The sequence below is a fragment of the Chroicocephalus ridibundus genome, chromosome 15 (assembly GCF_963924245.1).
Source record: "Chroicocephalus ridibundus chromosome 15, bChrRid1.1, whole genome shotgun sequence".
Lineage (NCBI taxonomy): Eukaryota > Metazoa > Chordata > Aves > Charadriiformes > Laridae > Chroicocephalus > Chroicocephalus ridibundus.
The window spans coordinates 12278896-12292654 of NC_086298.1; the positions used below are offsets into that span (position 1 = coordinate 12278896).

The following is a 13759-nucleotide window of genomic DNA, read 5'->3' on the forward strand; positions in this document are numbered from 1 at the left end:
GGGCAAAGGGCTGCCCCAGCCAGGACGCTGTTTCCTTGGGGCTGTGCTGCCAGCCGGACCCTGTCCCGCACTGAATGACTGGGGCACTGGGGGTAAAGGCCACCTCTTCCAAGTCGAGCTGATGGGGTTTGGTGCTTGGGGGGTTTTGTGCTTTGGTAACCTCAGTAAAGGTCAAGGTTGAGCAGCGCTGGGACCCCACAAGGCATTTAGAAACAGGTCCCACCAGTGTTTGTGGTGCACCAGCCCTTACACAGCACTGCAGTGCTTAGGGAGGTGCTGGGTGGGCACTGCTGGCTCTGTCCCACCGGTGCTGGTCACATAGAATCACGGAATGGTTTGGGTTGGAAGGGACCTTAAAGACTATCTAGTTCCAGATGCCCTGCCCTGGGCAGGGACACCTCCCACCAGCCCAGGTTGCTCAGAGCCCCGTCCAACCCGGCCCTGAACACGCTCCCACAGTGACAGCGATGGCAGGAGGTGGCTGTGCTCCCCACCCACAGGGCAGGCGGGAAACTCAGCCATGGTGAGAGTGGGCCCACTCCTGCCTCTGACGCCATCTGTGATGCTGCTGTGGGGTTGGGGCTTCCTCAGGTCTGCATGGCTTCCCCTGGTGGGCTGGCACAGTGTCCAGACCCTCCTCCACCAGCGTGGCCTCTCCAGCCTCCATAGCCATGACAGGCCACTGTGGTGCCCAGGCCCTGCTCTGCCACCATGGCCTCCTCCATCCCCTGGCACGATGGCTGAGCAGGGAACGTGGCGGCCCCTTCTCACAGGTGTTTAGCAGTGGCCTGGCACAGTTCAGGGGGACCAGGGCCTGTTGTCCCTGCTGTGAGGGAAGTAGGGCAGCCCAGAGGTGAAGGAGCAGCACCATGGGTCCCTAGGGTGCCCAAGTCCCCACATCTCTGCAGTGGGTGCTGCAGGTGGCCCTGGGGGCCATATCCCTGCGGAGAAGCCCCCACGGTTGTGCCTATCCCTCATGAGGAGGGTGCCGTGGCTGTGAGGAGGCTCCACGAAGTGTCGGGATCAGGGTGATCCACCGATGAGGCTTGGCCCTGTTGGGCCAGCGCAGCCCGTCAGCCCAATTAATCTCGCCCAATTAATCTGGGCAGGGGCGAAGGTGCAAGTCCCTTGCCCCGTGGCACGAAATGGCTCTCCTGGGGTCCAGGGAGACCCCTGCAAACATCCCAGCCCCAAACATGTCTCCACCCAGCCCTATGGAGATCTCTTTGAGCAGAACTGAGCTGAGGTGGACCCTCTGAGTAGGAGAGCAGACCGTACGATGGTGGGTTGTCCTGGCCTATGGGCGCTGGGGGAGAAACCTGTCCTGCCCCTCCCTGGGGACGGGCATGGCCTTACCTCGAATGTTTTCAGGAGGGTCTGGTGGCTTCGGCTTGGGTCCAAGTGCTGCTGTGTTTGGTGGGCGCTGAGCAGCTTACGGTGGCATCAGTTAGAGAGAACATCAGATTTAATACAGATCCTCCTCTTGTTTGCTTAAAAAAGTGGCAAAGGGACACTGGAAGCTCTAGGCAGGTATCTAGGGTGGGAGGGTGGAGCCACATCTGGTTGAGGATGTGTTGAAGCAGGAATGAGAGACAAAGTCTCCCGGAAGTTAGAGTCTTTAAGTGTGAAGAGAGACAGAAAAAGTACTCCTAAGGAGAGGGCATGGGAGCTGCTGGATGCACACTTGTTGGCATACGGTCATTACGTTGCCCATGCATGAGGAGAAGCTGAGTCTGCAGACCACTGTCAAGACTCAAAAGGCCCTGTTGTTTGGCAGAGACTGTCAGCATCACCTGGCATCGATGCCCATGGTGCAGGCCTATTTCTTGTTACTGTATCGAATACAGCTTTGTCTCTCTCTGAGGCACAATTCCAAAAAGCCTCAACTTCAGCACTTTCTCTCCCCCAGTTGAGTATTTCCCAACACTGGGTTGTGTCCTGGGCCCAGCTTCAGCAGTTGTTATGTTCTGCACTGGAGGGGGGGCTGATGTCTACGGCTGGAGTGAGCTACAGGCGTCTCAGATGGGAACGGGACTTGAGCGGCAACAGGCAACTGCCGAAGGGTGTGTGCTGGTGGGAACCCCGAGGAGGAGAAACTTCAGCCTCAACAGCCAGCGTGAAGCCTCCCAAGTTTCCCACCGGGAGCAGCTCACCTTAGGCAGTCACACAGGAGACCTGAAGCGAGGAAACACAAAAGAAGGCATCTATGCTACAAACGACACAGGCCTATCTATTTACAAAGTTATTCTGCTCTACAAACAGACTCCGGTCTCGGGAGACGACGGGATTTCCATGATCCTCTCTGTTCACCCCAGCAGCAAGCTGTGAACAATCTCTTCTACCACTTACCATCCTCATATTTCATGTATACGACTAAACCCTGAGGCTCAATCCAGCCTCACCAGATTCCCAGCTGCGTGTCGGGCACAGACAAACCCGGAGCTTTTTTTCCCAGGCGGGAGGAGGAGAGAGATGCATGGAAAGCAGAGATGCAGAACTAGAAACTAAAGCGTTCGCTGAGCATCGGGAGCTGGTACTCGCTGGCAGGACCCAGCTCAGCCACGCGCCTCCTACCTTCTGGTCCAGGGCCAGCCTTGGCCGGGGGAGAGCCCACTTGCAGCGGGGCAGCCGCCGACAAGCCGGTGTAGTCTTGCAGCGATCAAAAGGGAAATCTGCGTCACTGGGTGCGCTGGGGGGAGCTGGCAGCCAGCGAGGAGCTCCGATGGAGGGCCGGAGCTTTGGAGGACAAACCCAACCCAACCCAGCCCTGCGCCCCGCAGGTTTCCACGCCTGCTGGATGCAAGCACTGCTGCTGGTACTGGGGAGCTGGTGGGTCCCGGGGCACTGGAGGGGCTGGGCAGTGGTGTGCTGAGCTGCCCGCTCTCAGCCCCGCTGAACACACGGCGTTTTGCCCGTGTGTTTGCGTAAGGACCGCGGGGGCTGATCTGCACCCTCTGCTTTGAGGAGCTTTACTTTGAAACAGTGGAACTGAGAATTGGCACAAGCGTCTTATGGTGGAGGCACCAAGTCCTGGTTTCTAATCCAAACTTCTAGGCCCTCCCCCAGGCTCTGCTCTTCCCTCGGAAATACCAGTTTAAAGAATTTGCAAGCCACTGGCGAGAAATCAAACCAGCAAGAAATGTATGGATCACTTGTTTGATTTCCCTGCAAGCCCTCACCCCACTGGCTCCGTACCCCTCCCCGTCTCCTCAATATTGGTAACAGTCTTCAGGTTTGCTAGAAAACAAACCAAGGAATAAAATTTCAAAAGCCATATTATTAATTTCAAGCTCCAGTTGGGTAACATAAGGAGGAGGAGGGAAAAAAAAATCTCTCGATCGTTGCCAAGTTTCAAAGGACAAACCCGAGTAGGAGAGAAATGTGATTTCCCAGCCTCGTCAAGGGGATGATAAACAATGCAGAATAAAAAAGAAAAAAAAAAAAGATTATTTTTTTTTAATGACAAGCTCTAAGAGAAGGTGATAGACATTGTCCTTTTCAGCTGGAAACTGGAAACCAATTGATATTAATATGGTGTTAAAGAGAATATGAAAAAAGCCCTGTGCAAATTGGCAAGGGTTTAATTAGAGTCACAATAAAAAACAGCCCTGAAGGCATTTTGCTTTTTAGTCATTCACATACACCTCCACTCAATCGCGTTTACAGAGCCAGGAAAATTATTAATGCTCATTATCCTGAGAACCTTTCCTTTGTAGCTCTGGGACATTAACGGACAGTTTCACAGTGCAGGAGGGGGAGAGAAATGTTTCACCCCCGGACCCAGTTCATGCAAATGGGAAACACTGGGCAGCTCTTATTCTGGGTGTTTGTATCGGCCCCCGCTGCCCTTGGTGGGTTTCTGGGGAAGCAGGATAAATTGAACCAAGAAGCTTTACAGCAAAAACCGTCAGGGCAAACAGCAGTGGCGTAGTGGGGAAGGACCCTGAAAAAGTCCTTCTCAAAACATAAACGTGGGGTCCTGTTCCTGCAGGACCTACACAAAGCCAAGCTTTTGGTGCTGCCTTTCTGTTGGAGCTCTTAAACCGTCAATGGGGCGCAGGTTGGTTTTGTTTTTCCCAGAGGTGAACTGGAACTGCTGGGTTACCGAGCAGGGCAGGTAAACGGAAGCAGTGGGAGAGAGGAGAAAAAAAAAAAAAAAAAAGCCTTTTTTTTTCCTTATTTTGAATGTGGGAAAAATGTAACAAATGGCAAGGAAGAATTTGACAGGCTTCAAGGAAGGTTTCGAAATAACAGAACTGCAGAAGGCAAATGAGAATAGCACTTAATTCATCCTCCATAGGGTAACTCTGCAATTTCCCTTCCTCTACCCGTTTTGGCAGCCTCGACTGCCTTCAGACCGCAGACCGTGCCCATGAACTCGTTCTTCTCCCCCCTCTCACCACACAACAAGCGACCGGGCACAAAAACATCCTACAAACATGACCACAGCTCCACCTTGACCACAAAACACCACGTGCAGCCGAGGGAAGCAGATGTCTAGCAGATCCATGCAACCTAGAGACAACTCAAATCTAATCTACTCCTCTAGCCTACGTGCTACGTTGCTTTCTGCCTCGCTGCTACCCACTAGTGTGCGGAGGCACGAAGGAGAAGGGAAAAACACATCGATCTGGCTTTAAATACCTGTTTTTTTCTCTGTCTCCCTCACAGGCAGAGAGGCAGCGAGCTCAGAGGCTGGTCTGATGATGCTCACTGATGGTGGGAAGCAGAAATTCAGAGGGCAGAAGACAGTGTGTAAATGACAGGGTGAAACAGCACAGGGATGGGGCAGGGCTCTAAGGGACTTTTTAAAAATGTCTGGCTGGCTTTAAAGGAAGGAGGGATTCATTCAATGTGTGTAGAATTTAAAAGGGAGGTAATGACAGAATGTCTTTGGGACTCTGACCCAGCCTGGGGTTACTGTGTCTCCTGCAAATGGGCACCTTACCAGGAGCTCAAAGGGTCATCTCTTTAACAAGGCATTTCCTTTGGGTTCCAGGTGAGTTAGATTCACAGCCCCTTGGGGATGTCGTGGTATTTAGAGAAGTACTTTACATTTTGCGGGACTGGAGGGGAAGGAATGTTTCTGGTCAAATGCAGATCAGAATTAGGCCGTGCGTTGATTCCCTGTTGCTGGTCAAAGGCACACAATGGACCTCTGGCATCAAACCCAGCATGCCGTCCAGGCCAGAGAGCGGGTCCCTGAGCTGCTGGGTGGCCCTGATGACCTTCTTATTTGGAGCAGCCCCTCCAGGGCCTGTCTCCATCCCCAGGCACACCATTCTGGGGTGAGACCTGGCTCTGCAGAAACACGGACAGGGGTCTAGGCAGAGGCAAGGAGCTCAGAGCTCAGCCCTCCTGCTATCAAGCCAGAGAAGCGATGGCTGGACTGGGAAATATTTATTTAGTTGCTTGCCATCGGTTAAAGAAAGCACTATGAAAGTATTTTCTCTGCCCAGGAAGTAGCTTTTGGAGAAGGAATAAACCCGGAGGTGCGCGGTGTCTCCCAGGTCCCTCAGAGCAGTTCGGCAGGAGACACTACCCCCACCACCCCCAACCCCACAGAGATGCCGTCCTGCCCGCCCCAGGCGTAGGACACAAGCGATGCAGAGCACCGCAAGTCACACACGAGATAGACACTAAACACACCACCCACACGTACACAGCACTTGCAAGAAAATGAGACCTAAACGTTGCTATGGGTGAGCATGGATAAAAATCAAATGACCCCAAGCACGTGGCGCAGGTGTGGACGTGGTCCCCTGTCGCTGCTGGGGCCACGGCCATGGTGTGAGCCCCGGGCAGGGGCGCTGGCTGAGCCCCCTCCTGAACGTGTGCAACGTGTTCTGGGCGAGGAGCGCTTCTTAACTGAGCAGAGACTTGCTCTCTCTTGCCAGGGTCACTCCAACTCCATGGAAGTTGGAGCTAAACCCTCGGCTTCCTGATTAACCCCTCAAGCAGGGTACTTCCACCAATATATCTATATTTGCATAAACATGCAATCAAGTTTCCTCATCCCTTTGACTGGCTTCTGGCAGCTCCCCCAGACAGACTGTTACTAACATACTGTGGGTGTAAAACGTCCTCCTGGGAAATATCAGGCCCAGAAAGCATGGCAAGGGGAGGAATGCGTGTCTAATTCCCCCATGAGAAGCTTAAAAAAAATGTCCTGCTGTTAAGTTTTATCTGCTCATTTCCAAAAGACAAGTGAGAACACTGCCTCCTTGTTCACAGGAGAAGGGAAGGAGGAACCCCCAGAAAAAAGGACAAAAGTTTTCCTCCACGGGGTGATTTTAGAAATTAGGGAAGGGTGTTTCTGGCGTGTGTGTGAGCTCCAGCCCCACACGCTCCCCAGCTGCTTGTACAGCAGCCACCTGGGGAATGTTAGAGTGCGGCTCTGCCCTGGGAAAACTACCCTGGAAGGTGCCGCCAGCCTTCCATCCATCAGGCATTCCATCCCCGAGCCTGGCCACCGGGACTTGGTGCAGGCCTGGGAGAGCCAGCAAGGACAGAGCCAGCTTCTCCCTGGAGCCCGCGGCCCGTCCCTGGCATGGCTTAGCAAAGCCCGGGGGCTGCTCTGAGTCTGCTGGTGAGTCGCAGGGGGTGGCAGCAGCCCTCCCCGGCAGCTTCCCTCGGGGGAACCTTCCCCGACTGGGGGAGAGAGCAGCACCCAGCCTTCCCCGTCCCGCCCTGGGAGCAGCACCCAGGAGGTTCAGCAGGGACAACTCTCCTGCCTGTGCTGGTATCAGAGCTCAGGGATAGAGCAGGATGGGGTGCAGATCTCTTCTCCTTCCAGCCAGGCAAGAAGGGGTATGTGGTTTAATTTTAGGGTGGGACAGTAAAGCCGTCATTGCTTCCCTGCTCCGCACGTGATGGAGCTGTAAGAGAGCATCTCCTGTAGCCGTGCCAGCCCTGTGCAGGACAGTGTTGCCAAGTGGCTCTAGGGGGGATGGATTTTGAAAACCTTTCCTTTTTTAAAAAAAAAAAAAACAAACAAAATGGAGAGAAAAAAGGGAAAAGCATTGCTTCCCCCACGTCCAGTCCTGGCTTCCCTTCTTGCTGCCCTGATGATAACAGAGTGACAGGAGAGTGAGCTCAGCCGGTGAGGGAGGATGTCAGCCCATGGTGTGGTTGTCTCTGGGCTTTGAAGTGGACCCGCTGTGTCTGGCTCCCTGCTTATAGGGACCATAATACTCACTCCCAGCCTGTGTTACACGTGTCTGAGTGAACAGGGAGAGAAAAGCAAACCAGGACTGCCCAGAGGCTGGGGGATGTGAACCGAGTCAGGGTGATTTTTATCCATGTCCCTTTATCATCCTACAGAGCAGATTACCAGGGCCACCGCCACGGCAGCCCCCTGCGTTGCCCACCGCCGCCAGAGGAGCTGGGATGGGAAGCAGCTGAAAAGAGGAGCCCGGCGGTGGAGTGCTGGCCCTCCAGGCAAGGCAGGGAATGTGGCACCCACCTGGCTGGGTGGTGGTGGCAGGTAGGGGGGTGGTGGTTGAGGTTGTGGTGGTGGTTGAGGTTGTGGTGGTGGACGTTGATGTGGTGGTCGTTTTTGCCGTGGTGGTTTTTGCGGTGGCAACCCGCTGCGGTCGCTCATACGCTGGCAAGCAAAGAGAAGAGGTGGGAGGCTCTTACTGGGGCAAAATGGAGGGTTTCCTCACCAGCCCGTACGCCCGCGAGGCGGCTGCTGCTGGGGCTGAACTGGTGACCGATTTCTCAGCGCGGTTACAACTGGGGCACCGAGAGGATTAAGGCGAGAGCGGCTGGATGACGCTGGATGCAGCGAGCACGTGTGCGTGCAGGGGCCGGAGGCTGTGGCTGTATCAGCTTACTCTGTTGGTGCAGATATTGGCTTAAATACTTACAGCTCTATCATAAACTAATTGCCAATTAAGCTGAAAAAGGGGAAACAGAAGCACGCCCGGGCAGAGATGGGGTGAAGAGTGGGCAGGAGGTGCCGAGGAGCCCCTCTGCAGAGCTGGGATTCTGCTGCCCGACATCCACGCGCCCGCGGGCAGAGCCCTGCCTTCCCCGGCTCCATCAACAGCACCGGTCCCTTCTGCCACCCCACGGGCAGCGAAATACCCGGCACCACCAAAACCAGCCCGTACCATTGGCACCTATTAATTTCTGCTGGCACCCTTCGTTCCGCGAGGGAAATTAATTGATGGTTTAAGGTCAGCGAGCCCCCGCGGAGGCGCGCGGGAGCGATCCCCGGTGCGGTGCCCACTCCACCGCACTCGCCACAACAGCCTGAACTAAAATAACACTCAGAACACAAATTCCTACTTAACTTACACCTGCTGCCCTCCTGTCCTTGTTTGTCCCACTGCTTCATGCAGATTATCATGCTTAATTTCATAATAGCCCTGAGCTAGTTTAAATACTTAATTTAGGTCACTTCTAGTCTTCTATGCAGGCTAAATAATCTCTCCTTAACTGGCCTTGGACACAAATCCCTCCTGTCCACCTCCTGCGCATCGCTCCCAGCACCCTCCCGGCTTCTCCCTGGCAGAAAATTTTGACGGGAAACATTTTCCAGTGAAACAGAAGTAGGCCTCAGGCTGCCGAGCTCTGTTAAGGGGTAAAAAAATAATTATCAAAATGGTTTTGACCGGAAAAGCAAAGAATATTTTGGACTGTTAAAACACGTCATTTTTTTAACCCTAAATTACTTGAGGAAGACTTCTAATTGTAATTTGAAATTTTTAACCATTTCAATTTAACTACTTAAAATCTAAACATGGTTCATTTACCCAGAAAAAGTCCTCCGCTTTTCAATCAGGTGCACTTTGCTTAATTGCATTTGCATTTCTCTGAAACTATTTCTCCTCCACTTCTTTCCACTTGCCTGCAAACCAAAGAATCCATTATTCATTCAGCTCTCCGATTGTTTCTTCTGGAGGGTAATTCCGAGCCACAAAATCCAAACCCAGGCTTCTGCTTACCCAAAACTCAAGGCTCTTTGATATCAAACTACCTCCAGCTTGGTTAAATAAGGACTCCAATCGTACCATCAATCTTTCAATAGAAATCCCCGCTGAGCTTTACCGTCTTTGCTGCCGACCCTTCATAGACACATGTTCCTGTACATACGCGTGCACGTACAGATGTCCGCACACTCTATATACCTTTCTTTTAATCGATAGCCCGAGGTCACCCAGACTGGGTGCTATGCCAAGTAATTCAAACCCAGCTCCTTCTCAGAGCAGAAGTCTGCAATACTGGGGGGGAAAAGTTCACAGCGAGCACTGGTGGTTTTGAAGAGTCTTTTTTTATTTCCTTTCCGGCTGCCATTCTAACGAACCTCATGGGGGGAAACCGTGCCAGAGGAAGAGACAAAATGAGGCTACTGAAGTCAAAGGAAGAAAATATAAGACTCTTTGACAGGACAGAAAATGAGGCACAATTAGGGAAGACTTATTGCCTGGAAAATGATAATGGACAGAAAACAACCATTATTTTTTTTCCTAGTGACATCCGCAAGGGCCATGCACTGGGGTGTTAAATGCCAGCATTTCAGTTATGTTTTTACTTACTGCCAAAGGCTGAGCCTGCAGCTGCACCTGGAAAAAACAAGAAGAAGCCCGGTCACTGGAAGCAGGACGCCATCGGCTCTGATACCAGCAGAAGATCAAACAGATACACGACGTGGGACCAAACAGCAATTAATTACCGGGGGTCTTGCTCATAGGCATGTCAGTTTGATGCAACATCTTAAAAGCTACTTTTGTCAAACTACAGAGGCAACCAGACAGGGCTGTCTGGGGTCTTGGCATCTCAAGCTTTTCACCTGGGGAGAAAAACCAGCTTGGTCCTTTCGGATTTTTTTTTTTCCTCTGTTAACAGTTTCCTTGACCTGCCATTAAAGCCCAGCAAAGGACAAGCACATCTTCTGAGGTTCGCTCTGCTAAGTACAAACCGCAGGGTCTGAACCAGCTTGCTGCACCTAGGGCAGTTCTCTGGGAGCGAGAAGGGTTGAACACCCTTCCCGCTGCAGCACTTGCTCAACAGGATGCTGCAAAGCCACTGGCTTCAAACCCACCCGTCAAAAGCCATCCAAGGACCAGCTTCTGGCATTTGGCACCCAGAAGGCTGATGGCCACGCTCCTCCCTACTGTAAGAAGCGGGTGAATCATGGAAAGTCTCAGCTTTGCATGAACATAAAGCACAGGACCAGTGATGGAAGAGGTAGGGCCACCGAGAGGAGAGGGCTTCGGAGAACTGTCTCTGTTGGAGAGGAAGAGGATGTCGATGCGGGGAGGAGGAAGCAACAGAGAGAGAGTCAGGGGTGGGGGGGAGAAGACTGAGTGACAGATGGGAAGAGAGACGAATGGGAGAAGAAAGAGCAGAGGAGAAAGAGAAATAGGAAGAGACACAAGGAACGGAGGGGAGGGAAAGAGAGAGAACAGCATGTCTGCGCCTGTCAACACCAGAAACTCTCCCAGGCTCCTTTGAAGCAATGCAGCCGCTTGGTGGGAGCTGACAAGCTCGTTCCCTTTCAAAGAACCTGCTCATCTACCAGCCCTGGCACACACAAAACATTCCCGTCACGGCCTTCGGAGCCTGAATTTCAGCTTTGATCATCTTAAAGCACATAAATCTTTAAAAAAATTTGGGGGGAGGGAGGGAAAAGATTCTCTTTGGTAATGCTCAAAGCTGCTGCTTGAAAGGCTGGAGTGGCTACTGTGGCTCCGTGACATTTAAACAAGTCTGCTAACGCGGACTGGACAGAAACCCAGGAGAAACTGGCCCATCTGTGATGTTTCCTGCCCCAATTCCCCTGCTCGAACGATGGTGGGTATGCATCCTTCATCTCGCCTGCGCGCCTTTGCTTCTGTCAGTGCCTCGCTCCAGCAGGCAATTGGATGAGACTGGAGCTGCGCAGAGGGACCGCAGCTCGCGGCGCTTGCCTGAAACGCCAACACACGCGGAACGGGATCCAGAAAGCAATCCAGAAACCAACCTGCACTCTGGCAGCTAAGCAGTGCCAGCGCTGAGCCCGTGGAGTACTTGACAGCCAGTGCTCTACTGTGGCTAAATAATGTCTTCTGCAAGGGACAGTAATTTGCATTGCTACAAAGCCACGGACCTATATCTTGGCCCAAGGTTGTCCTTCCTATTCCCGACCGTCATTTGGACTCATCGCTCATCTACCAGTAGCCCACAAATCACCTCTGCATCCACTCAGATCCTCTCTCATTTCTCTGTGTACCAAGACACAGGTTAAATACCCGCTTCCCTTTCCAAAGCTGAGCATCCCGCACTGATTCCAGATGGGGAAGGACAAGATGAGAATCTGCTCTCCTCTGTGGGCGTTGTGCCACCCAAGCTGGGAGCGTGGCCAGGGCAGATTACTTACATGCGTTGGGGGACCCGTTGGGGAGAGGCAGGTAGGATCCCGCTCGCCAAGACCTGGAGCGAAAGTTCTTCTTGCACTTGCCGCAGTCCTGCCCCGTGGTGTTGTGCTCACACTCGCACTGAAGGCTGCCCTCTTTGAAGGTGCACAGGTTAGCGTGGAGGTTGCATTTACACCTGGAAGAGGAACGCAGGAGAAGAGCTGTCAGGTATTACTGCAACTCCTCCTTGCCCCTGGCCAGTGCTGTCCTGTGTGTGAAAATGTAGAGGTGGTGCTGGGCCGGTTTAACCCTTTCCTGTTCCTTCTGTAGGAGTTTTTCACTGAACTCAGCTGTTTTCCCCGCTGCTGGGGTTACGATGTCCGTGTCCTCGCCCAGGCTGGATCTGCATGCTCTATTCCAAGATGAGAGACACTTTACTCCCACCATCCAACTGTGGAAGCACAAGCCATTTAATGGTAAGTCAGCATCTCCGGCTGAGACTCCAGGAAGGAGTCACGCGTTTCAGGCTGCTGCAGAAATCTGGGTGATTAGCTCAGATGTAGGCATTTACTCGGAGGCAGGGAGGACAGCCTGGGCTGGAGGAGCATGGCTGACACTGCTGGGACTTGGCCGCTCGGCCCCTGCTCCGTGCGCTAAAGATAGGAGTGTTCTCTCCCATGGTGCGAAGTTGCCCAACACAACCCCTTTTGCCTCCGTGCAGCGCAGCCCCAGCCTGCTGTGACCAAAATAACACAGAGAACGAGTCACCATCAGAATCTGCCTTTTAGTCCCCGCCTCATCAGAGAACAGCAACAACTAAAACCACTATTCAGCAATTTGCAACCATTAACAAACTTTTAATGAGCTGTAGTGCAGCATGCAGGGAATAATTATCTCTGTGCACAATAATTCCTGTCGCTCAGACTCTGGAGGTGACTTGCGCAGAGCACAGAGGCTGAGCCCATAACTCACATGTGGCTCTAGCAATTCCTGGGCCCGAGCTGAGACCATCAGACAGAGACTTTGGGGACCAAAACCTCTCATTTCGTTCCAGACAGTGGGTCCCTAGCATAACCCACCATTGTTTCACTGCTTTGTGTAATAATTTACACCCTCAGAAGCAGAACCATTAGAAGACAGTAATGCTGTGCCTTATGTGACTGCGTAGAGAAGCCTGACCGGGAGCGCTTCGTTTTACAGGACTAATTGCACGAGAGCTGCAGAGCTGAGGGGAACGACCCGCTTGCAGAGAAGATAGAGGAAACATGGCCTGCTTCTTCTCGTGCTCTGTCTGCACTGGGATAAACAACCTGGATTAGGCTGGGAGCCGTGAGCCGGGTCCCTCCCAGCGCCGCGCATGCTCCTGGTGCCTCTCCCGCTCTCCCTTGGAGCCCCCCGAGATGCTCCCCAGCCTCCTGCCTGACCCGCTGAGGCCGCTTTGCAGTGCTCCTCCTCACGCATGGCTGGATAAGCTGACCTCACGTATGATTTTTTCCCCCCCTCCTCCCCTCCCTGTCCTTAATTCTAGCAAACCCCGCTCAGAGGCTAAGCGTAAGCTGGATGAACGGTCTCTCTCCTCGTCTTACAACCCTGCCCTGTCTCTGACCAAGCAGGGAGGGAATATTGCAGTCTCTAAAAGAGAGGAAGGAAGAAAATGTGGTCCATGGAGCAGAGGCAGACACACTCAGCATGCTCCACTTGAATCTGTGTCTCAGCGAGAGCTGGAGATGCCACGTCACGGCTGAAAGCACTAACAGCCTCCGAGCATCGGTACCCTGGGACCAAGCTGTGAATCCGAGCGTCCGGCGGAAGGAAGCAGCTTTGGCTGGTACCTACACAGGAGGGATGCTCTATTTCAGCCGCTCCGTGTCCCCTCTGCCTCTGCTGAGGAAGGATTTTGGCTGAGCCATCCCAGCCCTTTGCAGAGGCGATGCCCAGCCCCGGGGTGCTGCGGAGCCTGACTCTGAATTATTCAGTGTCCGCCCAGCACGGCCTCCTTCTCTCGCTTCAAAATGAGCATACCAGAGCAGAGCAGGCAAGGTAGTGGGTTAAAGCAGGTCAAAGCTTCACCGCTGCCGCTCTGGGCCCAGCCTGAATCGGAGCAACAGCGTCTGGGAAATGCAGCTCTCCGCCCTCTCATCGCTGGTGGGAGCGGGGGGACGGGAACCAGCTGCAGGATGCAGCCTTCAAATCCAGCTGAGGGGGAGTTTAAGAGCCCCAGGGGAGGGGGGTAAAAGAAGGCAGGGCCTGGCATCGCCCTTGTTTTCTCTGAAGTCCGGGACGATGTGGAGGCGCATGTCCTTGACCCCACCAGTCCCGAGTGGAGACATCAGCTCTGCCCGCGGGATGGGGTGTATGCTCATGGCCATCCCCAGCCACTGCCTGTAGGGGTGATGGGGCACTGCTCTTCCCAG

The 13759-nt window shown here is 53.4% G+C and overlaps 1 protein-coding gene across 3 annotated transcripts in view; it reads right to left on the reverse strand.

Moving 5' to 3' along the window:
* The window catches only part of NTNG2 (netrin G2), a 51749-nt gene that overhangs the window by 4570 nt on the left and 33420 nt on the right, over window positions 1–13759 (reverse strand). For 2 of the 3 annotated variants that reach the window (XM_063353203.1, XM_063353205.1), the window contains exons 4-5: window positions 11369–11541; window positions 9546–9572 (exon numbers count right to left, since the gene is read on the reverse strand). In XM_063353203.1, the coding sequence (XP_063209273.1) occupies window positions 9546–9572; window positions 11369–11541 (200 nt within the window). Of the gene's footprint in view, window positions 1–1356; window positions 1408–2574; window positions 2650–4644; window positions 4714–7465; window positions 7607–9545; window positions 9573–11368; window positions 11542–13759 lie in introns of all 3 variants that reach the window. The other variant, XM_063353206.1, reaches the window with a different exon arrangement.